The 24,289-nt window shown below is 39.1% G+C and overlaps 1 protein-coding gene across 3 annotated transcripts in view; it reads left to right on the top strand.

Moving 5' to 3' along the window:
- zmynd11 (zinc finger, MYND-type containing 11) overlaps positions 1 to 24,289 on the top strand; it is a 183,855-nt gene that overhangs the window by 120,190 nt on the left and 39,376 nt on the right. For all 3 annotated transcript variants that reach the window (XM_060825116.1, XM_060825115.1, XM_060825117.1), the window contains 3 exons: positions 1,083 to 1,160; positions 6,958 to 7,076; positions 14,961 to 15,168. In XM_060825116.1, the coding sequence (XP_060681099.1) occupies positions 1,083 to 1,160; positions 6,958 to 7,076; positions 14,961 to 15,168 (405 nt within the window). The remainder of the gene's footprint in view (positions 1 to 1,082; positions 1,161 to 6,957; positions 7,077 to 14,960; positions 15,169 to 24,289) is intronic.

Below are 24,289 nucleotides of genomic sequence, written 5' to 3'. Positions count from 1 at the left end.
AGTCAATTACCAATGCTACAACTTATTAGTCAAACTCAATAGCTACAGTTAGATCCATCTCTATCAGAAGTGGTTATACAATGCAGCCACCTAAACCTTAGGAGCCAGTATTGGTGCTTGCTATAGTAATGTAAAAAATATAGTTTTAGATTGACTCTGGAATCTTTTAACTAGAATGGTTCTCATCATGCCTCATCTATTCTCAGTGCAGCCACAGCATTGTTTTTATTAGAGCCATTTTAAATTATATGCATTCCACATTAAGTACAGATAGATTTAGATGAGTACCTATTGGCATCTGCTCCAACACAACTTAATCTCCAGAATATGCCAACTTGACTGACTTTAAAATCATTGAAGAATCTGTAGGTTCTACTCCCAGTAAAACCTAGTAACTGCAGAGTACAGACTGTACTCCACCAGCTTGCACATGCAAAATCTGAAAGAAACCATCTCCTGTTAGATGCAATTCTGTGGGCAACACTTGTTGAACAATTACAAGTGTGCTACCAGCTAAACTAACCATGAGTTTAAGGTATTCAGTGTCCTTTACGCTGGCTAGAAATTGCATCATTTCAGGCATAGGCTCCTGTTTTCTGCAAACAGGAGGAATATATTTGAGTTTTGTGCTTTTTTTTGTATTAGCTGGGAGTTTGGGGAACCTATTAATTCCCATTACTTTTTCCATGGCAACGTCTCAGCCAAAAACCAACTTGCCAACAAATGACATCTATTCTTCCTGTAGTGTGGATCATTTGGAAGTTGCCACTTTTACATTTCTCCCGATGAGTGCTCTACATTTTGGCAAAAGATTTCTTTTTAGCAATATAAGAAGATTTCCTTCAGCTTTTTTATTTTCTTGTAAACTTTTTAAATTCGTGATCTGATACAAAAAATACTGCAGAATCATTTTCGATGATGTTTGGAAGATGGAGAGTGTTTGTAAGGAGCAATTAATTATTAATAAGCTAAGTATGACAAGGAAATGTAACATTTCAGTAGCTCTAAATGCAAATTGATTGTGTTTCAAATTTAAATCAACTTCATTTCACCTGCTGCTAGCACTTCATTTTGTTTTCTAGTTGGCAGAACTTCAGCTGTGCAAGAACTGTTTCTACTTGTCCAATTCACGACCTGAGAACTGGTTCTGCTATCCTTGTGTAAGTGTGTGAATAAATTCCTATTTTTGAAATTTACGTTATCACTGTGACATATCAGTGTTGGAGAATGGACCATATTCCTACTTTTGTCATTACTGAATAATTTAAACAAATTGTTGTTCTGGTCAAACTTATTCTATGCTACCCAAAAATGGGACTTGCATTCAAAGTCAAAAAAGTATGTGCTACTCCCATCATGCAACATTTTCTATTTCTTGCACTCGAGTGAGAGTGCCAACTTGTTCTAAACTCCGAACACATTTGCAGGAGAGCCTACATTAGTTGCAACTGAATTCACACATCCAATCAATTATATATGGGAGCATTGCATCCCTTTTACTTTTAGTTTCTTTGTTTCTCTTTGTCTGCGGTAAAATTCACACTCAAGTTAGAGTCGAATGGACCATAGACTTAATCTGTTACATATTGTGATTATGTATTTAAAAGCCAAGGTCAATGCATCCCTGTGCATGCTGCCTTGTGTGATTTTTCTGATTGAAGAGTATAAATATTTGTGTTGTTTCATGGATTCACACCTGCTGGAATAACAGCCTTATACCTCATATACGCTCATCAAATGAATACCACACAACCAGAAGGGCAGTGTTCTTTGCCATTTTTTAATGCAAGTGACATTTCAATAAAAAATAAAAATAATTTCCTATATACAATATTCAAAATGATCTCTCAAGTTGTATTTTAATTGCCAAAAATTTATCAGTGCAATATAAAAATTGTCACTAAAATGTTAAGCAGGATTATACTTAATACACTTGCTAATACCTTTTGTGCCTTTGAAAACATTTGGATGAAAAATCTAAGAGGAGGTAGACCACTGACTCAGCCTTAAAGCAGCCCTGCCAAAGAGAGGAATTTTCAAATGCATGTCACTGCCAGTTTAGAAAATATTCACTTATCAAACTTAATTCCAGAATGGTGGGATCAAATAGGTTTGAGTGTCATTGTCATCAAGACCATATTTGATGCAAATAATGATACTGAAATACATAACTTTCCAGAATAAAAATGTGCAATCTTCATTACCTGGCAGAAAATTCCAAGATCTTAAATCAGGAAGGAAGCATTCCAGTAGCCAAAGACTGATGTCCAGAGTCAGATCTGAAAGAACAAGATGATGGGATAAGAAACGTAAGGCTGACCGATCCAATAATATGTTGAATGTGAAGCTTTTTCAAAACTATCATTTCCATCAACATTAAATGGTTAAAACAAAATCCCTATCACTCAGAGAATGGTGTTTCATTTTAAGGATGCTAGTGCTATTCATTAATGCTGGAAAGCATGCTTTTGACAGCCTTTCAACTATGAATCCACAGTGGCAGTTGATGCTGTCCAGTCTGTCTCCCATTACTGTGGAGTAACATCCATGTTTAAACCACCTGTCAGTTGTGAGCTTCTGCAAGCAATCAAATGGATGAAAAACAAGAAAGATCTGTGACCCCAACTGGATTCCAGCTTGTCCTTAAAGCCTGTTTACAAGGCCTAACCATTATCAGCTGCTTCATCATCCCTCCGTCGTTAGGATTTTAAGGTCAGAAATGCTGACATTCACTGATTGTCCAAAGTTCATATCTCTAAGGGTACTGAATCAGCCGGTTTCCAAATGGCCTTGCACAACGTTCAGGTTTGTCTGACTAGTGGCAATTAACATTCGCACCACAAGTGCCGGGCAATAAGCAATTTGAGAATCCAATATTTCCCCCGATGTTCAATGGCCTTAATATCACTGAAATTCTCCCTATCAATGTGATTAACCAGAAACATAACTGAACTCGCCACGTAAACACATGGACTGCAAGATCAGGTCAGAATACTGCTGTGGATAGTTCACCTCCTGACGCCCCAAAGTCTGTCCATCATTATAAAGCACAAGTCTGGAGTGTGATGGAATACTCCCCACTTGCCTGGATGAATGGAGCCCCAACAGCACTTAGGCTTGACACCATCCAGGACAAAGCAGCATACTTAATTGGCACTACATCTACAAGCATCCAATCCCTCCATCACTGACACTCAGTAGCAGCATTGTGTACTCTCTACAAGATACACTGCAGAAATTCACCAAAGATCCTCAGTCAGTACCTTCAAAACTCTCAATCTCTACCATCCAGAAGGACAGATGGGACGATGACCAACTGTAGTTCCCCTCCAAACCACTAATCTGCCTGACCTAAAAATATATCTCTGTTCCTTCAGTATCGCTGGGCCAAGCTCCTCGATCTGCCTCCTTCATGGCAGTTGGTCTACCTATAACACATGGGCTGCAGCAGTTCAGGAAGGCAGCTCACAACCATCTTCTCAAAGGCAACTACAGATGATAAATAAATGTAATACCCACATTTAGAAGAAGCTGCCAAATGTCTGCGTACGTGAGGATTCCATACATCTGGCCCTCATTTTAGGAATTCCGAAGGGTAGACAAATCATTCAGGAAGCTGCCAAAGCATTTCCCTCATCCACGACATGGAAAACGTAATAAAAGCAAAATATTGCAGATGATGAAAATCGGAAACAAGCACAGAGAATGCTGGAGAAACTTAGCAGTTCTGGCAACTTCCGAGAAACAGAATTAACATTTGAAGTCCAGTATGAATCATCTCCAGAATATTGAGATATTTTGATGTCTAATTAGCGTCTGTGTAATTGTTCTTGCTGAGAGACTATTGCAGCTTTAGCGTCATGCATGCAATCAAACAAAACACTGCGTATACTAGAAATTTGAAATGAAAGAAAGAAAATATTGGAAAACACTCAGCAGATGGAGAGAGAACTGAAGTTAACATTTCAGCTTGATGACTAACCATTTCTGCTGAAGGACCATTGGCCTTAAGATGTTAACTTTGTCTCATTCTCTGCCCAAATGTTGCTTGACCTGCTGAGTATTTCCAGCACGGGAATTGACTTTGGTGCTCAGCGCCAATCGATTTTATATTAAGTAAGTAAAAATAAAAGTTGTAAATGTTTAATTGTGTATCAAATGTAATATATAAAGGATACTTCTGTAATGTAATTAAGAGGTCTGTAAATACTTGTATCATGGAAATGGGTATGTTGGGGGGGGGGGGGGGGAGGGGTTCAAATGAACCTCGGAAGCAAAAAGGTTGACAACCCCTATATTAAATGGAATAGAAGGAAGGAACAACAGTGATATGGATCTGATGTGTGGATAGGTCCATTTCTTAATTGAGGGAAAGACGAGAACTGACCATCAGCCTTTCCATGAATTTCGAGCAATGTCTGCATTTGCACGATAACAATAATTTAAAGTACTGACAGAAATTTAGGATTGTTAGGTTAGGTGAATTTGCCATGCTAAATCGCCCATAGTGTCTAGGAATGTATAGATTAGCTAGATTAGCCATGGGAAATGCAGCAAGGTGGGTCTGGGTGGGATGCTCATCAGAGAGTCAGTGTGGACTTGATCAGTCGAAGGCCTGCTTTCACAATGGGGGGATACTGTGGAATCTCAACTCTGTAAATATTAATTGTTCTTGGTGGTTTAACAATTTTTAAATTTTATAGCTTCTTTCTATTCGTTTTTTCATCCTTTTTTAGCCCAATCTATCTCTTTCTTTCTCGAAGTTGTTCTGTTTCCTTTTGTCATCCCTATTTTCTTTCTCAATGTTTAAGTTGGTCCTAGCTCCATCATTATTAGCTTGTACTTCCAACATGTTATGGACAAAGACTTTTCTCATTGAAGTGTGAGGGAAGGAATTTAACTAATGGACTAATTATCAAAATTTACTGATTATTTTTTGTTGATAATTTGTGGTAAATGGTGAGGTTATGTATCTGTTTGTACAAAGTTAAAAATCTCACAACACCAGGTTATATAGTCCAACAGGTTTAATTGGAAGCACACTAGCTTTCGGAGCGTCACTGCTTCATCAGGTGATTGTGGAGAATTTATAGCAAAAAATTGCAGTGTGATGTAACTGAAATTATACATTGAAAAATTGATTGCTAAGCCTTTCATCTGTTAGAATACAGTGATAGTTTCACTTCTTTCATGTGTAAATCACAAAACCTTTTTATTAAAGTTGCATTCTCGGGTTAGCTGCTAACAATGGTGATAGCTAGACAATATGTTGAAGGTGTTAGCCCCCTGAGTTCTGTGTTCTGTAACACCTTCAACATATTGTCTAGCTATCACCATTGTTAGCAGCTAACCCAAGAATGCAACTTTAAAAAGAAGGGTTTTGTGATTTACACATGAAAAAAGTGAAACTACCACTGTATTCTAACAGATGAAAGGCTTAACAAACAATCAATTTTTCAATGTATAATTTCAGTTACATCACACTGCAAATTTTTGCTATAAATTCTGTGTTACGATCGAGCCCTCCACAATCACCTGATGAAGGAGCGTCGCTCCAAAAGCTAGTGTGCTTCCAATTAAACTTGTTGGACTATAACCTGGTGTTGTGTGATTTTTAACTTTGTACACCCCAGTCCAACACCGGCATCTCCAAATCATATCTGTTTGTAGTCATTGTTTGGGATGTATTTAAAGATCATTGATTTTATCTAATTCTATCTTTGACACAAGGGCATGAATCTTCAGTATTTGTATTTTGTTTTGTTGTTTTGTTCACTGGGGCGTTCCAAGTCAGGTGTGTGGTGTGGGCAGGAAGATACCTGCAGGTGGTGGTGATCTAATACATCTGCACTTGTCCATCTAGCTGGTAGATGTCATGGGTTTGGAACGTACTGTGAAGGAGTCTTGGTGAGTTGTTGTAGTGCATCCTGTTCATAGTGTGCACACTGCTGCCAGTGTGCACTGCTGGTGGAAAGAATGATATTTTACAGTGATAGATGTAATGTTAATGAAGTAAGCTGCTTCACTCTGGATGGAGCCAAATTCATTCAGTGTTGTTGTTGGTTCGGGGGGGCGGGGGCGTTATTCCTTCACGCTTCAGATTGTGCCTTAAAAATGATGGGCAGGCTTTAAGAAGTCAGGAGGTGAGTTACTTTGGAGTTGTACTGTAAATCAGGTTTTCTGCAAAGTCAAAGGCCATTTAAAAGTAAAGAAGTTGTTCCTGCCTCTTTTTTTTAAAAAAAAACTTGATAGGTATTAAGAAGCATCAAAAGTTTTAACATCACTGGATAAGAGGTACTGATTAACAGGAAAGCAAAAGAAAAATATACTTTATAAAAATTTTACTCAATTTTTATTTATTTTATTTATTAGTTTAAAACTAAAGAATACAATTGCAGTGGCAAGATAGGAAATAAAGAGGCAATAGTGAAAAAGGTAGAAGGAGAAATATGTTAAGGTGTGGATGTGAGTGAGGAAACTCAGTTCTGATTTGGTTAGGATGACAGCAATATGTGCATCCCAGTTTAACTTGAGATGGCAACCACTGAGACTGATGGCGCAGGGCTTAGTTCTTTGCAACCAAAGAGTTTTTTTGATCTTCAGCTTAGAGAAGCCTTTGCTTATCCAAGCCTTGGTAGCATGCAGGCAATTTAACAGTGTGATAATGATCTTTTAATGGAAGCAGTGGAGAGGTCTTACTTTTTTGTATTTGCATTTGTTAAGTGACTGTAAAGTTCTCCTCTTAGATCAAATTGTGACCTATGAGTAGCAGCGCTGGGATCAAGCATGTGGCTATGCAAAATTATATAAAATGTTCTCTCTTTAGGGATTTGCCTTAAGATAGTTAAAAAGAAATTCTCTGAGCAGTATAACCCTTGGTGAAATTATAAGTTTCAAACGAATTGACTGTTAAGTTGAAACAAATATTAAATTTTTGAAATTTCCTTTCCACCTCAGGTTCCCAATCATGAGCTGGTGTGGGCCCGAATGAAAGGATTTGGGTTTTGGCCGGCCAAAGTCATGCAACGCCAAGACAATCAGGTGGATGTGCGCTTCTTTGGACATCATCATCAGAGGTACGACACTTCTTAGTTTTGTATAGCTAGTGTTTATTTGAAATAAATAAATATGTATGCAACTAATTAAATGTTCCGTGTTTATTTCATTTGTAGGCTTGACTATTTATGTCTCAAACAGTATTAATTCCTATTTTATTATGTAAGTTAGCTGGAAGATTTGTTTTCAGACGTTTCCTCACCATACTAGGTAATATAATCAGTGAAGCGCTGGTGGTATGTCCTGCCTCTCTCTTTATAGATCTTGGTTTCTTTAGGTAGGTGATGTCATTTCCGGTTTTTTTTCACAAGGGAAGGTAGATAGGATTTAAATCGATGTGTTCATTGATGGAGTTCTGGTTAGGATGCCATGCCTCTAAGAATTTTTGTGCGTGTCTTTGTTTCGCCTGCCCTAGGATGTGTGTATTGCCCCAGTCAAAGTGGAGTCCTCCTTTGTCTGTACGGATGAAAACCAGTGATATTAGGTCGTGTCTTTTGGTGACTAGTTGGTGTTCGTGTATCCTGGTGGCAAGGTTCCTGCTTGTTTGCCCAACAAGGATCTTGCTTGTTTTATAGTTCCTGCATGGTATCTTGTAAATGATGTTAGATTTGCTGGTAGTACCTAATGGATCCGTTAGTTTCATTAGTCTATTTTAAGTGTGTTAGTAGGTTTATGGGCTACCATGATGCCAAGGGATCTGACTAGTCCTGAAGTCATTTTGGATGCATCTTTGATGAAAAGTAATGTGGGTGTAGTTTTTGGTTGTGTTGTGTCTGCTTGTTTGGGATTATTTCTGAGGAATCGGTGGATTGTGTTTTTTGGGTATCAGTTTTTCTTGAAAATGTTGTATAGATATTTTCTTCTGCTTGTTGTAGTTTTTGGGTACTGCAGTGTGATGTAGCTCATTGAAATGATGTCTTGATGCAGCTCTGTTTATGGGCGTTGGGATGATTGCTTCTGAAGTTAAGCATTTGGTTTGTGTTTGTTGTTTTTCTGTAGACTCTGGTTTGAAGCTCTCCGTTAACTGTACGTTCAACTGTCATGTTTAGGAATGGAAGTCTGTTGTCATTCCCCTCCTCTTTTGTGAATTTCACACCTGTCAGGATATTGTTAATGGTGTTGTACGTTTCCTCTAATTTGTTCCATTTTGTTATGACAAAGTTTGCTCGCTGAGCTGCAAGGTTCATTTCCAGGTTCATTTCATTACCCTACTAGGTAACATTTTCAGTGGGCCTCAGGCAAAGCAATGCTGAAAATTCCTGCTTTCTATTTATATGTTTATTGACTGTGCAATAAAAGCAGTCTGCAAATGCTGGAAATCTGAAATAAAAGAAGAAATGCTGTAGAAACTCAACAGATCTGGCATTATCTGGAGAGAGAGAAAGAATTGGCAGTCCGACATAATTTCACACCTTAAAAACGAGTTATGTAGGATTCGAAGTGTTAACTCTGTTTCTCTTTCCACAGATGCTTCCAGACCTGCTAACTTTCTGCAGCTTTTTCTGTTTTTAATTGAATATTAAATGCATTTTATTTGCAAAAGAGTGAAGTTCAAGAGTAGCGAAATCTTGCTATGATGATGCAAAGTGTGGTGAGCACACCTAGAGTACTGAAAAACTGTTTTGCCTTCTCATTTAGACAGTCGTTTACTTGTGCTTAAGGCAGTTCAGGTGAAGGTTCCTTTGCTTGGTTCCTGGGATGTAGGTCTTGTGATCAAATGTCAAGCCTGCTTTTGTTAAAGTTTAGAAGATTGAGAGGTGATTTTAATGAAAATTACATGATTCTGAGGGGACTTGGCATGGGACATGCTGAGATGCATATCATAAGGGAAGCTTGAACTAGGTATAATTTCAGAATGAAGTGTTTTGATTTAAGACTGTGATGGCAACTTTCTTTTTTGAGCATCTTGAAATTTTCAACCCTAGAGAGTAGAGCAAGTTAGGTTACCAAGTATATTCGAGATTGAATTAGTCATATGTTTAGTGATGAGGGATATGGGGATATTGGGGTGCAGGCAGGAAAGGGAGATTGAGTTGAGCTGCGAACTTATCAATGTGTGTAGCTACCCAAATGTTTTGCACCTATTAACTTTCTTTCTTTATTATCTTTTTGCCAAAGTGAAGAACCGTAGCAAAAGCACGCAATAGATTTACAGTTACTGTAGATTGGAATTATTCCTTGAGTTGTAGAATATCATTCTGCTGATACTTGATATGCTAGCTGTGAAACAAAGTTAGTGATTGCAGGTTTTTCATTACAAATTTACGGTAGAACTTCCAACCTATCCCCATAGTTTTCACTTTGGAGTAAGATGATACTTTCAAAATTGTTTGATGAGCATGGATCAAAAAAAATTAAAAATGTGTGTCTTAAACTCATGAATGTAAATTTTTAAATAATTCATAGCATCTTGAATTTGAGTGGAATGATTTGCTTTAGTCCATTTTAAATACATTGGATGCTCTAAGATATGACCTTCTCCAGGGGCAGTAATGTTACAAATTAAAACCTCCATGATCAACACTTTGTTCCCAGTTGGATTTTGGAAATCTTGGTATTTGTAATTGCACTCTGTGCTATTATTGGTGATGTTAGAATACTGAATCCTAATGTATAATGACAGAGAATAGTCTGGAATCTCAGAAATCTATTGTTTGAGGAGGTTGATGCAACGTTGTGAAAGGGCTGAAAGGAGGTCCACTGTGTGTAAGAGCAGCTGCTTTTCATCCTATAGGCTGCTTGGAACGAACTACACCTTACCTCATACAAAGTCTAATGCTATTGAAGCTAGAAATCTATCCAAAAATCAGAGAATGCCTCGATGAACCTGTTAGAAAGAGACAAATTTGACATTTCACATTGATGATGATGAGCAGTGAGTTGGGAGAGACAGCTGGGCGCTTTGCAGGTATTGAAAAAACAGTATATGAGATATGTAAGTCACTCCCTGCAGTACAACTATGATGCCGATAAAAGAGGAAATTTTGGCGCACTCTGACGAGTAAGGAATTCTCATTGTGCTCACCTCTGTCAAAATCATGGTTTGCATTTGTAATGCACAACTTTGTGATCGTATTAGGTAACGATAACAGTTCAGATCCATCGATGCACAAATTCTGAGATCTTATTCCCAAGTGAAGGAATAAAAAAACTAAATTGCGAGCAAAGAAAGAAATATTGCCAATAGTGCAAATATTGTTCAGACAGTAAAACATGGTTTTGGACAGGGGAAGAAATTAGTTCAGGCACTTAGAGAGGAAGTTACAAACATGGATAAAACCATTGTTTGAGAAAATAGTGAAGGTGCATGAAAAATTTGAACTCTACCTGAAGGTAGGCAGACTGCAAATGTTAGATTCTTCTAAAAGGAAAGTGAAGGTGAAAAATGCAGAAAAAAGGGAGAGAAAGAGATAGAGAGCAGTTTAGTCACTGATATTTGAGGTTAGACATACAAGGAATAGGGGGTGGTGGTGGTGTAGTAAATCCAGAGGAACCTCGATTATCTGAAGGAGATGGGCAATATTTCGTTTGGATAATTGATTATTCGATTAATTGATTCAATGCCTCTCCTCTGGGGCTCGGAGTTTTCTGAAGTTTCCTTTCTCCTTGCTCTGCCTGCCTTGCTCCCTCTCTCTGTCTCAGAGTTTATTTCTGAGCAGACACACACTTGTGAGTAAGGAACCCGTAGCATTGCTGAAACCTCCCCCCACCACCACCACCAGTTCAATGGGATTGAACTTATTATTTATTATCACAAATTTGTGTTTGTGAACCAACCATTAGGATGTACTTGAAAAGCGTAAAAATAGATAATGTTGCTCCAATGATAGATATTATGTTGATAAAGATTGCTGATTTGTCCGAGTGGTTTTTAATTTTCTTGCCAGTAGGAAGCAGGTTGAAGGGAAGTTTCCAATTTAATAAGTCAGCAGAATGTGACGTACACAATGGCTTCACAATAAGGAACTGAAAATTAGAAGTAAACAACAGGGCAGAAAATGTTGGAAAAACTCAGTAGGTCTCAGCATCTGTGGAGAGAAAAGGTTAACATTTCAGATTGGCTGTTTCATTTTCAGTATTTTCTGTTTCAAACTTTAGCAATCCATATTTTGGACAGTAGCTTTTCAGAAACAGGTACCCAATGAAAGGTAAGCGTTACTCTGGTGGCTGCTTGCTGAGCCTTGAATCAGAGTGTATAATGTAAATCTGTTATATCCAAATCTGCTATACGTAACTACAGAATATAATATTTTAAACTGCTTCAATGTGCAAAAGAATTGTTAGGTAAGGCAAAATTGGGAAGTATTTTACTCATCTGGTATGGTGTCTGGTATTGACAGTTGAGGATTTATTTAGTTGCCACTTGCAGAAATTAGATACTTGTGATCTAACTTTGGCTGATACCAAATTTGGGCATCACGAATGGTTTAATTTAGGCATTTTATGTTTTCTGTCATTATATAAATATAAAGGATACAATTACTCTCTTTGAAAAAATGTCATGTTCAGTCACTTAGCGCCACAGTAGCAAAAAGGAGCGTTACGATTATTAACCTTAAGTTGATTAATCAAATCTACTCCGCCAAAGGATATAAAGCTCTTATCAGCTTCATAAAGAGCTCTGCTAATTGCCTGTTTTCCCAAGCTGATGTAATCTACCTCCTGATTTGTTTTCCACATTTATCAGGACCCTTTTACTGTCATTTAGAGTTTTCACTTAAAATCTGAGAATTTAATAACGGAAAATGAAGCAATAACGGATGAATTGAACAAACACTTTGCTCTGGCTTTACTGTAGAGCAGTGTTTAAGATAATTGTAAATTAGAAAGTGAATAGGAGCAAGATGGCTTTAATTTTCCAAAATACTTTACTATTTCAATCGCGGTCCCATCAGATTAGCAAACAGCAAATGTGAATCGTGTATTCACAAAACAGGAAATTGTAAGCTGGTCAGCTCAACATCCGTTTTAGTGAAAGTATCTATTAGATAGGGTTCAGAAAAGATTTGCAAGGATGTTGCCAGAGTTGGAGGATTTGAGCTATAGGGAGAGGCTGAACAGACTGGGGCTGTTTTCCTGGAGCATCGGATGCTGAGGGGTGACTTTACAAAATTATAAGGGGCATGGATAGGATAAATAGACAAAGTCTTTTCCCTGGGGTGGGGGAGTCCAGAACGAGAGGACATAAGTTTAGGGTGAGAGGGGAAAGATATCAAAGAGACTTGAAGGGCAACATTTTCATGCAGAGGGTAGTGCGTGAATGGAATGAGCAAGTGGTGGAGGCTGGTACAATTGCAACATTTAAGAGGCATCTGGATGGGTATATGAATAGGAAGGTTTCAGCGGGATATGGGCCAGGTGCTGGCAGGTAGGACTAGATTGGGTTGGGATATCTGGTTGGCATGGACGGGTTGGACTGAAGGGTCTGTTTCCATGCTGTTTATCTCTATGATTGTATTATTAAGGAGGCTATAGAAGGGTACTTAGACAATCTTAGTACAGTCAGAGTCAACATGATTTTGTGTTTCAATAATTTATTAGAGTTCTTTGAAGTAAAAAAAATTTGGATAAAGAGGTGTGATGTACTTAAATTTCCAGAAGGCATTTGATAATATTACATCAAAGTTACTGTGCAAAATAAGAGTTCATAGTGTAGAGGATAACACATTGGCATGATTAGGTTGGCTAATAGGAAACAAAGTGTAGGCATAAATCTGTACTGTTGAGTTGGCAGGTATTACAAGTGGTATGCAACAGGATAGTTGGGGGCATCCATCATTTACACTTCATATCATTGATGGATGATGGGGCTTGCATAGTTGCTAACCTTCCTGATGATACAAAGGTACACAGGACGAGGACTTGTTTGCAAATGGATAGAGTTAGGTTAAATGAATGGACAAAGATGTAGAAATGATATATAATGTGAGAAAATGTGAATTTTAAGCCACTTTGGCCTGAAGTATAGAAAAACACCACATTGTTTAAAAGGGGAGAGATTGCAGAAGACTGAGGAACAGAGAGATCAGTGTTTGTGTAAGTCTCACTGTTACTATGCAGGAACCGCAAGTGATTAGGATGGCAAATTGACTGTTTATTGCGGGCAGGGGTTGGGGGAGTACAGTGTTGAAATGTAAAAACAGGACGGCACAGTTCAAAGATAACGTGTGTCCCATTTATGATAAAAATGAGGAATTATTTTTCTGAGTTCTGAATCTTTGGAACTTCTTTCCTTGGAGAAAGGTGGAAGCAGGGTAATAGAAAGCAGAAGTAGAAAAAGTCATTATGAATAATGGAGTCAACAGTTGTTGGAATAGGTGAAAGTGTGCAGTTGATCAAACAAGTCTTGTTGATTATGGAGCAAGCAAGAGAGGCTGAAAGGCCTACTGCTCCTAATTTTTATGTTTGTATGATGCCCTTGGTTATGCAGATCCATTCTTGCTTGAGGAATTGGTGTTAATGTCATTATTCTGTACAAGATTTTTCCATGGCGTTTCTACTAACAGAGTTACTTTGTTTAGACTACTAGAAAGTTTGCTTTCTCTAGTTCAACTTCAACAGTCATGTTTATTCAAAGCCTCTATCCTCTGCGTATGTTGGTTATTGCATTGGCATTATGCCATGGAGTATAATATTACAGCTTTGACGCTAGGTTGTATTGTGTGATGCATGTGAGAATGTAACCTGTAACATGAAGTAATTCCCTTGGTTGTTTCAATGTAGTAAAAACTTGATCAGATTGAACTACTTGAACAGATGAGAGCTTATTAGTTGATGACTAAGCAACTTTAGCCTGGAAAAGCTAAATCGCTGTCTTATTGAATGAAGTTGACTAGACTATTTCCATTCATTTCTTTCTAAGCTACTGAGCTGTTTCCAGTTGCTAATTTTCATCTGCTTGGTTTGTTAATTCTATTTAAACTATACTGGAACAAACAGATGTCAGTTTCAGCTAATAAATAAAAACAAATTACAAATTCCCCAGGTAGCTCAGTCTTGCCTGTCACAGCAAATAGTCTTACTGCTTTGCCAAAAGTATTTTGTGTTGAAGGTCATTATTAATTATTAGTTTGCTGCCTTAAATTCAAATCTAATGTCAGAATGAGTTTGGATTTTGTTGTAAAATCCTAAATGGAGCTGTACTACAAGAATGTGTGCACTTCAGTGTACGTTAAATCTATTATAATTGAACTGCTGCTGCTACATAGGAACAGTTTGTACCCTGAGGCAGATCTGGATTAATGTTTGCAGTTTCTGACTTGAGAATCTGTGCAGGACCACTTCAACTAGAGTCCTGTTTGTTATTCAGATGCTCAAACACAGTTAAATATCATTTTTGAAATGAAATTATTGGGGCATGCATTGGACCATGGGAAAATATTGGCTTGGCAGGTGGTTCCATACCACAAACCAATGTAATATTTCTTTGCTTGGGAAAACCAGGGTGGGAATTATCTAAAAAAAATAAAATTGCTTTACGTCATCTACATTTAGAGAATTTTCATTAAAATGTAATTGTGATATGTTTATCAACTTATAAATGTTATAGCCCTATTCCACTAAACACAGTGAACAGGCAGATAAAGTTATAATGATGTGATTTTATCCAATTTTCAGTGCATTCCATTGAACAAAATTTAAATGTAAACTAGCTGACTCTTACTTTGTAATCAAAAATTGAGAGGCCTAGGAGTACAACTGTGTAAATTTTGATTTAATATATCCTTTATGGCTTGCTGTGCTGCAATCAGTTGCTGCTGCCTGATGCTTATTATTTGGGAAGCTACTGATGCAAACTTTATGAAAAGGTCTTTGTTTAAATACATAAAATAAGATCTCATGAAGATTTAAAGTTTCGTTCAGTACTTTGCTTGTTAAATAAAAGATGAACTTTTTGGTTACAGAGCATGGATTCCATCAGAGAATATCCAGGACATTACTGTTAATATTCATCAGCTGGCAGTAAAACGAAGTTTGGGTTGGAAGAAAGCCTGCGATGAGCTTGAACTGCACCAGCGTTTTGTCCGTGACGGCAGGTTCTGGAAGAGTAAAGCAGAGGATAAAATGGAAGAAGAAGCAGAGTCCAGTATCTCTTCCACAAGTAATGAGCAGGTATGTTTAAGTGCCAATTCATTAATTTTTTTGTTAATATATTCACTCTGTCTTGGAAGTTTTCTGAAGCCTGCAAGCAATGATTGTTTATTGATAGCATGGAAACAAGCCTTTGCAGGCCAGGAAAGAACTCATGCTTGATTCATTGTCTCTACTCAGCGAGTAGGATGGTTTAAGAGCTGAGAAATTTGGAAACAGGAGTAGGCATTCAGATCATTGAAGCTGCTCAGCCATTCAGTTACATCATGGCTGCTCATCAGCCTTAAGGCCTGTTTCCTGCATCATCTCTGTATTTGTTGATGTCATTAATCTCCAAAAATCTATTGAATAATGTATTGCACGTGCACAATGATTGATTGAGCTTCCACAGCCCTCTGAGGTAGAGAATTCCAAAGATTCACTACCCTCTGAGTGAAGACATTCCTCAAATTTATCTTAATGGACTGCTCCTTATCCAAAGATTATGTCCCTGATTTTACATTCCAGCAAGGGAAAACATCTCATCTACATCCAGCCTTTAATGTACTGTAAAAATTATGTAAATTTCCTGCAGTCACCCCTCATTCTTCAAAACTCCAGGGATATAGGTCCAGTATCTAATTCTTTACTCATAAACTACTCATTTTTATCAACTGCTAATTCAAAAAAGGAATTAAACTGGGCAGAACATTTGGCATTCAAGGCACTGGAAACGACAGCAGCAAATGCAGCCTTGACAACCCTGCAAAGGCCTCAATAACATTTTTTTAAGGCTAGTGCCAACATTGGGAGTAATCAAGCAATATAGTCATAACGGAATCATTTCTTAATCATCCCAGGCAACACTACCACCAATCCCGAATATGTCCTGTCCCAGCAGCGGGACAGACCCAACAGAGATGCTAGCACAGAGGTGCAGAGTCAATAGAGTGTTGCCCTGGGTGTCTTCAACATTAAATCTGAACCCCAGAATGCCTCATGTCTCAGGGGAAACACGGCAAGAGAACCACCTGCTGATTACAACCTACCATTCCCCTCCGTTGGATTATTTTGTGCTCCTCTATGTTGAACACCAATTGGAAGAAGCACTGAAAGTCACAAGGGTACCAAATGTATTCTGGGTAAGGGACTTCAATGTCTGTCTCCTAGAGTACTCAGCAGCATCACTATTGACCGAGCTAGTCGAGTCCTAAAAGAGCCAATTGCTAGACAAGTCTGCAGCAGGTAGAGATGGAACCGATGAAGGAAGAACATACTTGACCTCACCTTTACCAATCTGCCAGCTGCACATCCATCTGTCCATGCCAGTATTGGTTAGAGTGACTACACAGTTCTTTTGGAGGAAAGGTAACATCTTCATGTTGAGAATAATCTCTGATGTGTTGTAGCAGTACCACCATGTGAACTCGGATAGACTTTGAACAGGTAGAGCCATTCAAGACTGAGATGCTCTAGGCCATTAGCAGAAGAGTTTTACTCCCAATGCAATCTGTAATCTCATAGCCTGGCGTATCCATCATTTCACTATTCCTCTCATGCCGTAGGGTATGTGTGGCCCAATGAGGAGTGTAGGAGCAGCAGCACTTGGCATATGTATAAAGCGGTGTCAACTTGGTGAAACTGTACAACTTCTGTGCCGAACAGCATAATCAGCAAGGAGGCACTAGAAACTGCAAAAATTACGGGTCCTGACAACATTTCAACAAAAGTACTCAAAACCTGTGCTCCAGAGCTTATTGTACCCTAGCCAAGCTCTTCCAATACAGCTACAACATTGGCATCTACATGACAATTTGAAACATTGCCCAAGTACGTCCTGTACACAAAAAGGATAAATACAACCCATCCAATTATTGCCCTATCAGTCTACTTTGAATCATTAGTAAAGTGATAGAAGATGTCATCAAAAATGCTAACAAATAGCACAGTTCACTGATACTCCAATTCACTGATGACTAATAGGGTCACCCAACTCTTGACCTCATTGTAACATCGGTTGAAACATGAAAAAAGAGTTGAATTCCAGAAGTGAGATGCAAGGCCAGATTTGCTTGACATCCAGGAGCCCCAGCAAAATGGGAGTCAATGGGAATTTGGGAAACCCTTCTGATTGAAATATGTCTGGCACAAAGGCAAATGGTTGTGGTTATTGGCAGTTAGTCATTTCAGTTCCAGGACTAGGCCAGTCAGTTTTGCCTGTTTCATCAATGATGATGTCTCCATCAAAAGATCAGAAATGGAGCAATATGAATTCGTCAATGTTCACAATTCCTGAGGTACTGAAGCAAGCCATATCCAGATACAGCAGGACCTAGATAGTATCCAGGTTCAGACTGACGATTGGTGAGTAGTATTTATGCCATCTAAGTGCCAGGCAATGACCGTATCCAGTAAGGAAGAATCTAATCACTGCCCCTCGATACTCAATAGCATCATCATTGTGTGCCCCCCACTATCAAGGTATTGAAGTTATCAGTGACCATAAACTAAGGGACTAGCTGTACAAACAACTGCAAGAGCAAAGAAGAAGCTAAGAATCCTGCAGCAAATAACTAACCTCCTGACTCCCAAGCCTGATGATCCTTAAGGCATAGATCAGTAGTGTGATGGAGTACTTCCCACTTACCAAATAAATACAGGTCTCTAGTTTAACACCATCCAGGAACACAGCATGCAGCTTGATTGGCATCACATCTACAACGATTCAGTCTATCATCTGCATTCAATATCAGCAGTGTGCATTATCTCGAAGAGTGCTGCAGAAATTCACTAAAGTTATTTAGCCAGCATGTTCCAAATCCACACCAACTACCACCCAGAAGAACAAGAGCAGCAGAAACACTGGAGCATCACCACCAATGAGTTCTCTCCTCTAAGTCAGTTGCCATCCTGACTCAGAAATATATGGCCGTTCCTTTAATGTCATTGGGTAAAATAGAGGAACTCCTTGCCTAATAGTACTTTAGGACTGCCCACAGCAAATGGACTGCTGTGGTTCAAAAAGGCAGCTCCCCACTACTTCAAGGGCAATTAGTGGAGTTCAGTAAGGTTCATTGTTGGGACCACAACTATTGATGATAAAGCATTTACATTCTGGATGAAGGAACTGAGGGCATTATTTCTCAATTTGCAGATGGCATAATGGTAAATGGAGGGATGGATAATGTTGAGTAATTAGGGAGGCTGCCGAAGGACTTAGGCTTAAAATAAAAGTGGGAGGTGGAAGATAGTGTGGGAAAGTGTGAGGTTATCAAATTTGGTCCAGAGTACAGAGTGGTAGACTATTTTCTAAATGGAGAAAGGTTTCAGAAATCTGAAGCAAAAAGGGACTTGGGAACCCTTGTTTGGGATTCTCTTAAGGTTAACATCAGTTGGCAGTTAGGAAGGCAAATGCAGTGTTAGCATTCATTTCAAAAGACTCAGAATACACAAAGACAGTTGATCTATTGGACTTCAGTAAGGCTTTTAACAAGGTTTCTCATGATAGACTGGTTAGCAAGGTTAGATCATATGGAATATAGGGAGCACTAGCCATTTGGATACAGAACTGGCTTGAAGGTAGAAGACAGGGTGGAAGATTGCTTTTCACACTGGAGGCCTGTGGCCAGTGGTATGCGACAAGGTTCCGTTCTTGGTCCACTGCGTTCCATCATTTATAGAAATGATTTGGATGTGAACATAGGAGGTATAGTTAGTAACTTTGCAGTTGACATCAAAATTGGAGGTTCAGTGGACAGCGAAGAAAGTTAGCTCAGAGTACAATGGGATCTTGATCAGATGGGCCAGTGGGCTGAGGTGAACTAGATGGAGTTTAATTTCAATAAATGTGAGGTACTGCACCTTGGAAAGGCAAATCAGGGCAGGACTTGCACACTTAATGGTGAGGTCCTAAGGATCACTAGGACCTTACCTCAAAGAGACCTCAAAGTGCAGGTTCATAGTTCCTTGCAAGTGGAGTCTTAAGTAGATAGGATAATGAAGAAGGTGTTTGGTATGCTTTCCTTTATTGATCAGAGCATTGAGTATAGAAGTTGGGAGGTCATGTTGCAGCTGGACAGGACATTGGAGAAAGTGATGTATCGGATGTTGGTAAGGCTAGTTTTGGAATATTGCATGCATTTATGGTCTCCCTATTATAGAAGGATGTTGTGAAACTTGAGATGGGTTCAGAAAAGATTTACAAAGATGTTTCCAGGGTTGGAGGGTTTGAGCTATATGGAAAGGCTGAATGTATTGGGGTTATTTTCCCTGGAGTGTCGGAAGCTGAGTGGTATCATGAGGGGCATGGATAAGGTAAATAGACAAGATCTTTTCCCTGGGTTGGGGCAGTCCCTGGGTTAGACTAGACAGCATAGGTTTAGGGTGACATAGGAAAGATTTAAAAGAGACCCAAGAGGCAACATTTTCACGCAAAGAATGGTGCGTGTATGGAATGAGCTGACAGAGGAAGTGGTGGAGGCTGGTACAATTACAGCATTTAAAAGACATCTGGATGGATACATGAATCAGAAGGGTTTAGAGGGATATGGGCCAAGTGCTGGCAAATGGGACTAAATTAATTTAGGATATCTGGTCGGCATGGACAAGTTGGACAAAAGGATCTGTTTCCATGCTGTACCTCTCTATTTGGAATATTTTGAGCAATTTGAGTCCCATATCGAAGGAAGAATATGCTGGTGTTGGATGGGGTCCAAAGGAGGTTCACAGGAATAATCCATGGAATGAAGGGCTTGTCATATGAGGAGCAGTTGAGGACTTTGGGTCTGTACTCAAAGGAGTTTAGGATGATGAGGGGAGAGCTCCTTGATGTAGGACCATACGCAGGCAAATGGCACTGGTTTAAATTGTGAGAACTGGGTGACATGGGCAAATTGGGTTGAAGAACCTATTTCCATGCTGTAGACTTCAGTGACTGCAGAAAATCACAACACAGAGGGATTTGGGATCTTAAAGCTGGCTTTTTGTGATTTATGTGTCTAAGTTCAGTGGGGAACAGAGAAGGTTAATGGAATGTTGACTGTTATATAAAAGAAAATGGAGTACAAAAATAGGGAACAAAACATGAGCCATTCCACATTGAAATCATATGAAGTTTCATCCCCTTAACTAAGGAAAAATGTACTGGAATTGGAGGCAGTCCAAAGAATTTTCAATTAGTTGATCCTAGATGCGGAGGGGTTGCCCATGTAAGACAGATGAGGAATTTCCTCTCTGTATCTGTGGAATTCTTTACCCTAGAGAGCCGATGAAGCTGGGCCACTAAGTATATTCAAGGCTGAAATTGATAAATTTCTAATCAGTATGTGAATCAAGGGTTATGAGGGCATGGCAGAAAATGGTATTGAGGATTATCAAATCAGCCATGATCTCAAGTAACAGAGTTGACCTGATGGGCTAAATGGCCTACGTCTGCTCCTATATCTTGTGGTCTTGCTGTATTTGTATTTCATGACTTTAATAACAGAAATTAATTACTGCTTATATCCAAAATCATGAAGCTACTTTTCCTGTCATTCTGCTATTACTAGAAATATTGCTACAAGTCTGGCTCTAAATTTTTTCTTTTAGAATTCATAAACTATTCTCTAGCTACCTCTTACTTCGTCCTATTTAACTGAATTATCCTTCCTTGGATTTACTGTGGCCTATCTGGCTCATCACATCATAAGCAGAATATTGCCAGCAAGGATTAATCCTTCTTGTTTTCATGTTGCTTGGAATCCTCCATAAATCTCACTTTTATCATCTAATGCCCCTTGCAACATCTCTGTCCGTCTGTGTGTCCCTCGCCGTCTGTGTGTCCCTCGCTGTCTCTTTCACGCCCGCCCGCCCTGTCTCTCGTCCGCCCTCCTACCCTGTCTCCCGCCCATTGTCTGCTGTCTGCCCTATCTGTCTCCCATTCGCCCTCTTTCTCTCCCCCACCATGCCTAAGCCTTGAAGTCAAACTTTACGTGCATTGGGCAACACTTAGTTCTATCTCGAACCCAAACAGAAACGTCATCAGGCCGGGAACATCTCTGGGGAGAAAGAACAATTCAAGAATGGTCACTCTTCTGAACTGATAACAGTTGGGAAAAGATGGTATTAATGCTGAAGGTGGGATTGGCAGGGGAATGGGGGAAGCAGTGAACAGAGCTGGAGACAGAGCCCAGGTGGAGAGAGAGATATAAAAGGGGTAGGTAGACAAGGGGTTATTAATATTAGGCCAAGAGAGAAGTTGAGTCAGTGATCATGAGGGTTAAGAGTTGGAGAGAAAGGGTAGGCTGTACTGAAATCTGAAGAGAAAGTAAGGACTGCAGATGCTGGAGATCAGAGCTGAAAATGTGTTGCTGGAAGGGCTCATGCCCGAAACGTCAATTTTCCTGCTCCTTGGATGCTGCCTGACATGCTGCGCTTTTCCAGCAACACATTTTCAGTACTGAAATCCGAGTCTAGATTAGAGTGGTTCTGGAAAAGCACAGCAGGTCAGGCAGCATCCGAGGAACAGGAAAATCGATGTTTTGGGCGTAAGCCCTTCAACAGGAATTCCTGATGAAGGGCCACTGCCTGAAACGTCAATTTTTCTGCTCCTTGGATGCTGCCTGACCTGCTGTGCTTTTCCAGCACCACTCTAATCTAGATGCTGGTTTCCAGCATCTGCAGTCCTCACTTTTGCCTGTGCTGAAAGCAACCCATGTCATAAGACCAAGAAATGCTGCTCAGAATATGGTTTCCTCTACACTGAGGAGACTGAAAACAGACTGGCTGACCGTTTTACAGAACACCTACGTTCTGTCTGTAAAAATGAATCCGAGCTTCCACTTCAACACACCACCATGTTCCTATGCCAATGTTTCTGTCTCAGGCCTGTTGCAGTGCTCCAGCCAGCCTCAGCAGGAGTTAGAAGAATGGCATGTCATCTTTCTCTTAGGAATTCTGCAGCCTCAAAGACTCAACATCGAGTTCAATAACTTTAGAGCCTGATTATGTCTTTCTGTGTTTTCTTACCCACCCGACACCTTAGTCCTGTCACGAAAAGGATTGCTTTCAGCATAGACTACCCGTTCTCCCCTACTCTTGGCCCTCATATCACTTACTCAACTTCTCTTGTGACCTGTCCCGCTGCTATCTGATGAAGAGTCACTGGAGCCGAAACATTAACTCTGCTTTCTCCCTAAAGATACTGCCAAATCTGCTGAGTTTCTCCAGCAATTTTTGTTTTTGTTTCTGATATCCAACATCTGTATTTCTTTATTTTGTTTTACTTTTCCCACCCTCTCGCGCTCTCTGCCACCGCTCTCGGTCCTTAGAGTGCCCAAACCTTACAGAAGCCAATTAAAGCAAGAACATATCTTTAAAAGGAAAAGGTATATTTTAAAGGAAAAAGGTCTACTTATCAAATACATAAAAATGCTTGATTTCAATTAAGTATTCAAGCCAGGTAGAATTGTAAATCAACCTTGGGTTCCTTCACTAACTGTGATGTCCCTGAAATTCTGCCCCAGGGAGCACTCATTAACTTTTATGACAAATGTGTCTGTCTGTCTGTCTGTCTGTCTCTCTCTCTCTCTCTCTCTCGTGACTAATTAGCAAAGATTATTCTCATAGCCTCTGTTTTAAACCTTTGCACAACCTCACGCTCATCAAGTCTGTTGTAAGTAGTGAATCGGTCAATTGACATACCTGAATTAAATAAATTGGATTTAGCCATCTGCATACCTTATCCAGTTCTGCACATCGGTAAAATTATTCATGTTTCCCTTATCTGAATTTGTGCAGATTTCTATATTGCCATGCATAATCTTTCAAGGACCAAGGATTGCTCCCTTTTCCACAAGCTTACAGTAGCAAATTAATACATAAAAACTTAGATATTAGTATATTCCCAGATAGAGATATTTAGGTTCTTGATTTATGAGAGAATTGCAGAGAAGGCAGGAGAATTGGATTAAAAAACATATTAACCATGATTAAATATGGACCAGACTCAGTGGGTCGAATGGCCTAATTCTGCCCCTATATCTGATGGTGTTAATAACTATTTGACTGATTACTTATTCTTCAATGTATTTGAAGTTCACTGCTTGTTCAGCCATTTCCTTCTAACTGTTTGTTAATTCGCAGTAATTTTAAATTAATTCGTGTGTGATTTTGTAGGTTGTAAATTTATGGTGATTACAAAACTGCGTCCTTGGCCAAGTGTTTTGGCACAAAATAGTGTCTGGACCTTGTTAACCATGAAAATAATATGAAGCTGTCTTAAACTTTTTAACCTATATATCTAATCAACCTGTTCAGAGATATTATTACTCACCTGTGGAATAGATGGAACTTGAACCTCAACCTCCCAGCGGTCCTAAAAGTGGTCAAGTTCCAAGCTAAAATCAACTGTACTTATTTATATGTGAGCAGCTGGGTTTGGCTGCAACAAGATATCTGACAGCAAAGATAATTGACCACTGCTGCTCCTCATTCCACGTCAGGAGATCCTGGTTTCTGCTCATCAGTTCCCCTTAGTCAGGATAGACCTGTACCGGCAAACATATTTCACTGTCTACTGACCTGATTCTTGTTTGTAGAACTTTGAAATCATAAACATCTGAAAATGCACATAATGATAAACTAGAAAAAATAATAGCATAATATTCTTCTATAAAACAGAACTCCTAGATTAAACAGCATAATTTTTAAAATTTATTCATTCATGGGATGAGGGTGTCATTGGCTCGGCCAGCATTTATCACCAATCCCTAATTGCCCAGTTAAGAGTCAACATGTTGCTATGGATCTGAAATTCAGTTTCCTCCCCTGAAGGACATTAGTGAACTAGAACTATTTTTCTGACAATAGACAATGGATTTATGGTCATCATTCTACTCTTTAATTCCAGATATTTACTGAATTCATATTCCACTGTCTGTCGTGGCAGGATTCGAACCTGAGCCTCTGGATTAACTGTCCAGCGATAATGTCACTAGGTCATTGCCTCCCCAGTTTCATACAGATGAATGATTGAAAGTCAGAAAAATCATTGAAAGTTTATAGGATCATCATGAGCCAAATGATTAGTGCTGATATGGTTTAATTAACTTCTCAACAGAATTACCAGTTATTGTATTGGGAACTGGAAGATAAATATTTAATGTCACCTTTGTACTTCTTT

The sequence above is a fragment of the Hemiscyllium ocellatum genome, chromosome 5, assembly GCF_020745735.1.
Source record: "Hemiscyllium ocellatum isolate sHemOce1 chromosome 5, sHemOce1.pat.X.cur, whole genome shotgun sequence".
Classification (NCBI taxonomy): Eukaryota; Metazoa; Chordata; class Chondrichthyes; order Orectolobiformes; family Hemiscylliidae; genus Hemiscyllium; species Hemiscyllium ocellatum.
This window is presented reverse-complemented; position numbering and strand designations above follow the sequence as displayed.